Source organism: Mytilus edulis, unplaced genomic scaffold (assembly GCF_963676685.1).
Source record: "Mytilus edulis unplaced genomic scaffold, xbMytEdul2.2 SCAFFOLD_1591, whole genome shotgun sequence".
Classification (NCBI taxonomy): domain Eukaryota; kingdom Metazoa; phylum Mollusca; class Bivalvia; order Mytilida; family Mytilidae; genus Mytilus; species Mytilus edulis.
The window spans coordinates 2,524-13,237 of NW_027268987.1; the positions used below are offsets into that span (position 1 = coordinate 2,524).

A 10,714-nucleotide genomic window follows, 5' to 3' on the forward strand; every position below is an offset into this window, starting at 1 on the left:
TTTGAGATGGTCTTAAAATTAGCAGTTCAGTTAACTTTTAAACTATGTTGTTCAAAAGGTGAAAAATTTTCATTATTGGGCTACCAGAATCAAATATAATATATCAGAGATCAATTTAAATTACAAATGTCACCATGCTTGTTAACTGAAAAATATTAATCCCCTAAAATTTAAATCATTACTGCCTCATAGTTTTACAAAAGATGTAATTTTTTTCCTCATTCTTTACATGTACTATTCTAAAATTTTAACTTACAACCAATTCTGAAGAAGTTTTTGTTCTGAGAGAAACAGCTCACCCATTGGATTGAAATACAAGATAATTTGTTGTTGTAGTAGAATAACCTAAAATTAAATCAGACAGAGTTAAGACACAAATAATCATAAAAAAAAAATTATCATCCTTATACAACCAATTGTTTTCAAATCCTCCATTTTGTTTGTAACAAGTATTTTTCTCACAACATTCTTTGAAAAAACATTGTATTTGACGCCATATTTAAGCAAAAGGTCCAAGGACACAGTTATAGTCCTTTGGTTTTCGTTGTCTACGAATATAGTCCCTAGTGTAAACAGTGTATAACTTGCATGTTTTATTTGATACACTTTCCCAATTTATTTCTTGATATTAAATGCATGAAATATTAAGTAGGGGGATGTATTTACATGTTAAAAAAATTTGGGTGCTGAATCTTTATGTTAAGTAGTGATTTGGTTCAGTTCAAAAAGGTCAAATTTTATCACGTCTGAAGCTGTCAAACTGAATTTTACACCCCTTAACACAGAATTGTCAATATTTTGAGTTTAGAGCTGGTAGAAGTTTCTATAATTTTGAAATTACTTGTTTCACTGGAAGTACACTACACTGTAAAAATCTTTTTGAGAAAGAGCAGGTGCAATTTTTTTAATTTGAATTTATTGTCTAAAAGAAATGCACTACGAAATGATTGTGTTCTCGGGCCAGAATATAAATATACCAAATGTATTTAATTATATTATTTATGAATCAAGTGTACAAGAGGCTCGTTTGATATATTTACAATGTGACAGTCTAAATATAGAAATTTATGTATCCTCGAGGATAATTTCGCCATCAGCATGTGCACTGTAGAGCGAAAAGGATAATTTTGGCTTGTGGTGCCAAAAGGAGCATTTCCTTAAGAAAGCCTTTAAAGGGATTTATAGAGGAGGTATGGTAAGAGCCATTATTAAACAACTATACCAGGTTGTTTGTCTCTTGGTTAAATTCAAGGCAAGGATTAAATGCCATAACCCTTTGTTAATATCTAACCCTAGGTTATATTCTGTTGCCTATGTTGTGATTAAATTTAACCTTTTGTAATAGATTACTTGATTCAGATTTGACCTTGCTTCAGACCTCAATTAAAATATTAATCAATCAATAGTTGTGTATATATAAGTATAATTCATTGTTTACACTGAAGATGAGAGAGGTCTTTAAATGTCCGATAGATATAAATTATTGGGTTTTCTACACATTTATATATCACAACATATCAGCTGTGAGCACAGTTTAAACTTTTTGGTAAGTGAGCACAGATCAAGCTTAAGAGATTTACATTGTGTCCAGCAGCTGAAATTTTATGATATCTATATGAAGAAAAACCCAAATATCTGTTTATTGTCTACTACTGGTCTATTTCCCCTCCCTTAGACTTGAGCAAGCTGATAACTTCTCCTCACTTTGTACAATAATTACAGAGCAAATGAGTAGGGTAATGTAGGCATAGGGAAGGACCATAAATCAAATTCTTCCATTTCTTAAAACCATTAACAATCAAAAACTGAATTTTCAGATTGGAACAAAATACCAACTTTATCTGTTACTTGTCATGATTAAACAATAAACCAAATATCAAATCAATATCATCAAGCATGAAAAAAAAGTGTGGAAAACTGTATATATCTTATTAAGAAAAAATCGCAAAATCTTGGCAGCATTTACAGTTTAACATCTTATCTGTCACCGGTCCCAATATCTGTGTTTTAGCGCTCACAGGGGAAATCTTTTATAGCTGGCTATATGGTATGTATTTTTTTCACAATGTAAGGTGACCAATTTGTTATTTGAACTCTGGTGGATAGTTGTCTCCATGCATTCATACCAGATCTCCTTTTATATATTATGTACATACCATAAGTGTCCAGTGGTTATCATTCTCATGAACAGCACCAATTATTGTATCAAACTCCTTGAAGTCATACTGTAAGATGCAAAAAACAAGAATTTACAGAAAACCAGAACAATAACTGTCCATTATTTACTCATCAAAAGGCATAGAGACTGTAACTTGAAAAGGTGTGTCTACTATTTTTGTTAAAAGTAAATGCTTGTATGGTTATATGTATGTGAAGGCCTTAAGGAAAAATAGTTTGTTGAAAAATTAACTGTGTTTACCTCATTAAAAAGAAATATCAATAAAATACTAAACTCTGAGGAAAATAAAATCGGAAAGTCCATTATCACATAACAAAATCGAATGACAAAACACATCAAAAACAAATGGACAACTGTCATATTCACAGGCACTTGTCTCAGAAAAAAATTTCCTATATACCTTAATATAACACAAGGTACTTAACTAAATTTTTTGAAAAATGACACCCAGTCCCGAATTCCGTTATTTTTCGATTTCTCGGTTGTCAAACCTACTTAAACTTAATATGTCGTAAATCTAAATTGATTTATCTACACAATGGTATATGACACGAGTATCATTGTTGTCGGATCATTAGTAGCAGGTCTCAGAAGTTGGTCAACGGGATTTTTTTTGCATTCGTCTCAAACTTTGGCAACACTCAGTCCGCATGTAATTTTATACTGGTTTCTCATTGGTCAATCGTCTGGCTAAAAATAAATGTGGGAAATTTTGGTCAATTTATAACTCTACATTAGTGGCGTTGTGTACACGTGTGTATCATAACAAAATGAATGTCAAACAGCTTATAGCATTGAATGAGGTAAAAAATGGTCATAAAATTTTGCTTTTGGGGCAAAGTGGAACGGGGAAGAGCCATTTGGTCTGTACTATAGAACAAGAACTAAAAAAAGGGGGGGGGGGGGGGGGGGGAATGGTCGGCAGTCACAGGAACAACGGGAGTGGCTTCCTTGAATATAGGTGGGATTACTGTCCATTCCTGTTCCGGTATAGCAGATGGTCATTTTTCAAATGACGAACTATTACAAAAATTGACTATTGATGAATATTTTCGAAAATACAAGGGGTTCTGCAAGTTTAGGATTTTAAAAATGTCAATTTACCATTCAAATAAGGATTGACATACGTTTTTGTTTTGTTTTCCCTACTCAAAATAAAATAAAATGTTTATATTAGAAATATACATACCATGAACAAATAGCATCATTAGCTAAATACATCTTTTCATGATACTTCAAAATTTCTCGCTTTTCAAACCTTTTGGAGTTATCTCAATATCTTATGTAAAGTCCAGAGAGAGTCTGAATGATGTCAATAAAATGGGAAAAATCTGAGTTCTAAAATTAGAAACTCCTGACACATTCGACAGACCTCAAAAAACACTTATTTGGGTTTGTTTGACATACTCTGTAAAGAATTTACAATAAAGATAATAATTATAGTCAGAGGGAAGCTGACAGTTTTAATTTTAATAATTTTTATAATAATTCAATCACTGTGGGCTGGGTGTTGCCAAAGTTTGAGACGAATGCAAAAAAAATCCCGTTGACCGACTTCTGAGACCTGCTACTAATGATCCCGACAACAATGATACTCGTGTCATATACCATTGTGTAGATAAATCAATTTAGATTTACGGCATATTAAGTTTAAGTAGGTTTGACAACCGAGAAATCAAAAAATAACGGGAATTCGGGACTGGGTGTCATTTTTCAAAAAATTTAGTAAAGTACCTTGTGTTATATTAAGGTATATATAAAAAAAATATTCTGAGACATATTCCTGACTTGAAACAGGCATTTTAAAATGTAGAAAATGGGGGATTGAACCTGGTTTTATAGTGCTAAATCTATATCACTTGTACAAAAGTCTCTTCAAATTCCATTATATACTAAACTGCAAAAGAAATGTCACAGTAATTTGAGGCAAACATAATGGAAAAATTAATGCATTTTTAATTGAATGGGCGTATAAATACCCTTGTTATTTAACAAATCCGCATTATTTTAGTTCATTAATAGTTTTCCACTATCATATCCAAGATTTATTTAATTCAGGTCTGCCATTAGTGTTGAATACGTGGACGGTCATTTGTACTGTTTGTTGAATTGTGGTGTTCATGTAGACGTTGGATGGTGCCTACATTGCAGTTAAATGCATATGCAACGACTTGAGGTCGCTGTCCAGCATTCAAATGTCCTATTAGCTGTTCTCTTTATGGTGGGTTAAGTCATGGCATCAGTACTGCATCAACAGATAATGATGACACGAAAACTTAGCACCTCTAAAATACCCTTATAGAGGCATGGACAACTTGCATCTCATAATCATGAAATGTGACTGTGAAACGTGTACAAGGACCTAAAGAGACAACTATTAGAACAACCAAATTAATGAACACAGCCAGCCATAAAGGAAATTTCAACATAATCTTAGCATCAATTGAAGAGAATTTACCTAAACAAAAAAATAGATAGATATTTTTTTTTAATACATATGAAATTGTTTTTTTTTTTATTATTTTTAAATATTCATTTGAAAATTTAGGCTTTCGACAAATACAAAGTTTCTTTTGCGGTTTAGTATATTTACAATGATAAATTTATCATAATTATCATTATTAACCTTTTATGCAACAATTTTACAAAAATTATGTCATCTGATACAAGATTTTAGATTTTTCAGCAACTAGGGGTGTATCAGGCCTTTGAAAACATACTACTTTTGGAAATTTTCAAAAGTATATATAGTAATTAAATAAACCATATGATCATGCCTTAAAAAAAAATACCTGATGTAATAATGAATGAATTTGTGGCTGATCATTAAATACAGCTGTCATAAGCACACTGTTGATATGGCAGACCTGGGGGAAATTTTCAGACAACATATACAAGTAGGCATTCATCACCTAAAACAAAAAATAAAAAGTTATAAATAGATAAACAAGCATGGTGTAGAAATCTAATTACTTGCAGGAATTATGCAAAAAAGGTGCATGTTCAATTTTCGTCTCACAACACACAACAGTGGCACGATGCTCAAAATATCGAGCAACTGTTGTACCATGATTGCAGATGACCTGCGATTAGACAAAATTTTATGTTGTGGCCCTGCATAAATGTATTTTGGGTTCGTTGTGACCAGGGCTTAAAGGGCCAATTAACCGTATTGGTAATGCCGACTTATTATTAGGAATTACTTTGCTGTACATTAGTGCTATTAACAGATTATCTTTATCTATAATAATACTCAAGATAATAACCAACAGCTGCAAAATTTTCTTAAAATGACCAATTCAGGGGCAGGAACGCAACAACAGGTTGCCTGAATGAGCTGAATATTTCATGGTAGATAGATTTGGACATAAAAACAATCTTATCTTGTAAGATTTGCTCTTACTGCAAGATATAAGCCAAAAACTGCATTTTACCATGTCCTTATTTTAGCCATGTTGGCCATCTTGGTTTCACAGGCGGGGTTATCGGACACAATTTTAAAACAAGATACCCTTTTAGATAATTGTGGACAAGTTTGGTTAAATTTGTCTCAGTAGTTTCAGGGGAGAATATTTTTGTAAAAGATTACAAATATTAATGAAAAATTGTTAAAAATTGACTATAAAGGGCAATATCTCCTTAAGGAGATTTGGCCGTGTTGACTTATTTGTAGATCTTACTTTGCTGAGCATTATTGCTGTTTACAGTTTATCTCTATCTATAATAATATTCAAGATAATAACCAAAAACCGCAAAATATCCCTAAAATTTCCAATTCAGGGGCAGCAACCTAACAACAGGTTGTCTGATTCATCTGTAAATTTCAGGGAAGATGGATCTTCATCTGATAAACACATTTATCTCATGTCAGATTTGCTCTGGTTTGGTTTCAGATATAAGCCAAAATCTACATTTTACCCTGGGCATTGTTCTATTTTTAGCTATGATGCCAGTAGTTTTAGAGGAGAAGATTTTTGTAAAAGTTGAGGATGATGGAAGAAGACGGATGACAGACGCCAAATAATGAGAAAATTTGCTTGGCCCTATGAGCCAGGTGAGCTAAAATAGGCAAAATTTCCTTAAAATTACCAATTTATGGCTGCAACCCAACAACAGGTTCTCCAATTCATCTGAAAATTTCAGGGCAGACAAGTCTTGACCTGATAAAGCAATTTTACCCCGTGTCAGATTTGCTGTAAATGCTTTGGTTTTAGAGTTATAAGCCAAAATCTTCATTTTCTATTTTATCTATGGCTGCCATCTTGGTTGGTTGGCCGGATCTCCAGACACATTTTTCAAATAGATACCCTAATAATGATTGTGGCTTTGTTTTGTCAAATTTAGCCCAGTAGTTTTAGAATTGAAGATTTTTTGTAAAAGTTAGCAGATGATGGATGCAGGACGCCCAACCATGGATGCCAAGTGATGAGAAAAGCTCACTTGGCCCTATGGGCCAGGTGAGCTAATAATTTTCTTACCTAAAAACTGAATTTTAACTTGGTTTATTGACTGCATAAATTAAGAATGTTATCTGTGTTGAACTGTATTTTTTTTTAAATGCATTATTTAACATGTTATATCACTCTGTTTTGATTATAATTATAACTCTAATAACAAAACTTAGAACATTTTCTTAAGTTCTTAACTTTTCTTTATAAAGTTTAAGTTGAGATTTACATTTATCAAGAAATGTACGGAGCCCCGCTAGGGACAAAATAATATATTGTGCGCACAATTTAAATATATTGTGCGCACAATTTAAATATATATTGTGCGCACAACTTAAACATATTGTGCGCACAATATGATGTGGTGTGCGTCCAAAATTAGGAAAACAGTTTTCACTTGACTCATTTTACTGATCATTCAACAAAGTTAAATGTTCGTGGTTTAGACATAATCTCAGATACCAAATGCAATAGTTCTTCTATATTTGGTTGTATGAAACGATTTTAATGTCTAAATGTCAACTTGACAGGTATCATTTGACCTTGACCTCATTTTCAGGGTAAAGTGGTCCGGCAAAGTAATTTTTTGTTTTTGGTGTATTTCTCGGATACTATAAGCATTTAGCTGGATATATTTGGTGTACGGAATGCTTGTATGGTGTAATATTAATCTGAAATAAACGTAATTTATTCAGTATTCATGTCAGGAGTCGATACGAATGCACTGATGATTTTTTGCAAGAGTATTTTCATGTATCTAGCTAGCCCCATTTCAAAAGAAAACCTTATGCATTTTTCCATTCTGTCACTTTAAAAAGGACACATTGTGTAAAGTCAAAGAATTTAACGCACACTATATTATGTTGTGCGCACAATATGTTTAAGTTGTGCGCACAATATATTAAAATTGTGCGCACAATATATTATTTTGTGTTCACACTATATTATTTTGTGCGCAGTGCGCACAATATATTTTTTTTCTTTGCATGTCCCTAGCGGGGCTCCATAGAAATGTGACTTGTAGTTCATGAGAAAAATAACACTGTACTTCTTCAAAAAGCATATTTCTTTTAAAAAAAAGTACAGAGTATTATCTAATTTTTAAAACTATTTTGCCTCAGATTTGCTTACCTCATCTGAAAGCCAATGTTGGATGGTATTCAGAGCATCTATTGAGATAGAATATGGTCCTACTTTAGATATAGTGTTTGCATCTCTTGATTTAGATCTCCAAATCTCTGACAGAACTGAATAATTAAAAGATATACCATATAGTTAAAAAGATAAAATTAATCCTTCACAATAATGTCAAAAATTGAAATTCAGATGGAAAACAATAATCTTCAACCAATACAAGAAAAACAGAAACTTTTGTCGATTTAAAAAAAAAAAAACTACAGGAAGTTGACTTTCCCTTCTCCTGCAGTGTGATTATCTTGGTAATCTACAGGTGTTCTGCAAACGTACTTGGACTTTTAAGAAATCCAAATTCCTTAAAATAATCATATATGTTGGCATTTTGAAATAAAACAAGAATGTGTCCATAGTACACGGATGCCCCACTCGCACTATCATTTTCTATGTTCAGTGGACCGTGAAATTGGGGTCAAAAACTTTAATTTGGAATTATAATTAGAAAGATCATATCATAGGGAACATGTGTACTAAGTTCAAGTTGATGTAACTTTAACTTCATCAAAAACTACCTTGACCAAAAACTTTAACCTGAATTTCGCATTATTATTTTCTATGTTCAGTTGACCATGAAATTGGGTCAAAACTATAATTTGGCATTAAAATTAGAAAGATCATATCATGGGGAACATGTGTACTAAGTTTCAAGTTGATTGGACTTCAACTTCAGCAAAAACTACCTTGACCAAAAACTTTAACCTGAACTTCGCACTATCATTTTCTATGTTCAGTGGACCATGAAATTGGGGTCAAAACTATAATTTGGCATTAAAATTAGAAAGATCATATCATGGGGAAAATGTGTACTAAGTTTCAAGTTGATTGGACTTCAACTTCTTCAAAAACTACCTTGACCAAAACTTTAACCGGACGAACGAACGAACGGAGGCACTGACCAGAAAACATAATGCCCCTCTACTATCGTAGGTGGGGCATAAAAAACCTCACATGTTAACTGTTTGAAATCATGGTTCAACAAGTGAAAGTGTGAGCTACTGCTTATTGATGATACCACTGACAAATATTTCATTAAACAAGAAGTTGTTGAGTGATGGGTAAGAAAATGCATCACACAGTGAGGCTGACTTATATAAACCCTTTATTTTTCAAGTAGTAGCTGAACCATAAAACTGAGGTCAAAGACAATGGACATGACAGATGGAAAATTTTGTAACATGAGGCATCTATATACAAAGTATAAGGATCAAAACCTTCCACCTTCTAAAATACACAGCTTAAAGGAAGTTAGCTAACGTTGCAGATAGATCTTGTTTTGATGAACATTTCTACCCCATGCAGATTTGCTCTATATACCGTTAGTTCAGAGCTATAAGCCAAAAACTGCATTTAACCCTATGTTCTATTTTAGCCATGGCTGCCATCTTTGTTGATGGGCATGATTTGATACATATTTTAGAACGTAATATGCTAAGGATGATTTAGGCCAAGTTTGGTTCAGCTTCTTAACATGAGGTATCTATATACAAAGTATGATGTCAAAAGTCAAAGTCTTGTACTTTTCTGAAATATTAAGCTTTAACGAATTTAGCTAAGGCTACTGCCTCTTCCAGATCACTATCTCTATGTCAAGCTTTCTGCCACAAAAGTCACAGGCTTGACAAAAAAGATATTTAAATAGTCAAGTGTTATGGACTATTCATGATCATATGTCTATCAAATATACTGTTAATCATACACAGTATTTTGCATATATATGCAACTACAGTATACATATTTAATGCAACTAAAACTTTTTCTAGAAATGTATTAAAAACCTTCATCAGATCAAAAGCTTGTTATTTGATAATAAAACAATTAATAGTGCATAATTTGTTAATAATACTTTTTTAAATATTTCAATATTATTTTTAAAGAAATCCACATTTAAATGTATCTCTTATTTGTTTTACCCCCATGCCTTTGTTATTATGTAATGGCTGCTATGATTATTGAAACTTCTTTTTTTCACAATTTCACAATTAAGTTGAGTAACAAATAATTAATGATCCAAGACATTGAGATTTTAAAATATTGATGTAGCAAGCAAGTTGAAGATAGACAAAAGGTAGAGCAAAGCTATAACAAGCACAAAAAATATCCATCTACAATTTTGATTTTAATTCACCAACCTTCTTCACAATCAACCTGTGACAGACTTCGTTTTTTGACATCCTCCATTGATGACATCTTTAAAGTTGTTGCAGAAGAATCTTTCAAGGGTGATACCCTGGTATGTTGTGTTGACAAAACATCATCCTCTGTGTCAGACTGGTCAGCAGCAAGTTGTGTTGACAAAACATCATCCTCTGTGACAGACTGGTCAGCAGCAAGTTGTGTGGCAAAAACTCATCCTCTGTGACAGACTGGTCAGCAGCAAGTTGTGTTGACAAATCACCATCCTCTGTGACAGACTGGTCAGCAGCAAGTTGTGTTGACAAAACATCATCCTCTGTGTCAGACTGGTCAGCAGCAAGTTGTGTTGACAAAACATCATCCTCTGGGACAGACTGGTCAGCAGCAAGTTGTGTTGACAAAACATCATCCTCTGGGACAGACTGGTCAGCAGCAAGTTGTGTTGACAAAACATCATCCTCTGTGACAGAAGCAAGTTGTGTTGACAAAACATCATCCTCTGTGACAGACTGGTCAGCAGCAAGTTGTGTGACAAAATATCATCCTCTATGACAGACTGGTCAGTAGCAAATTGTGTTGACAAAACATCATCCTCTGTGTCAGACTGGTCAGCAGCAAGTTGTGTTGACAAAACATCATCCTCTGTGTCAGACTGGTCAGCAGCAAGTTGTGTTGACAAAACATCATCATCTGTGATAGACTGGTCAGCAAGTTGTGTTGACAAAATATCATCCTCTGTGACAGACTGGTCAGCAGCAAG

The 10,714-nt window shown here is 33.1% G+C and overlaps 1 protein-coding gene across 1 annotated transcript; it reads right to left on the reverse strand.

Annotated features, from left to right (window-relative positions):
- Positions 1-222: 222 nt before the first annotated feature.
- Positions 223-10,082, reverse strand: LOC139509327 (sentrin-specific protease 1-like). The gene is made up of 5 exons (XM_071296123.1): positions 9,951-10,082; positions 7,759-7,874; positions 4,972-5,091; positions 2,157-2,225; positions 223-345 (listed from the first exon to the last, which is right to left on the reverse strand). Exons 1-5 carry the CDS (start codon positions 10,006-10,008, stop codon positions 253-255), a joined length of 456 nt encoding a protein of 151 aa, XP_071152224.1. The 5' UTR covers positions 10,009-10,082; the 3' UTR covers positions 223-252.
- Between the last annotated feature and the right edge of the window lie 632 nt (positions 10,083-10,714).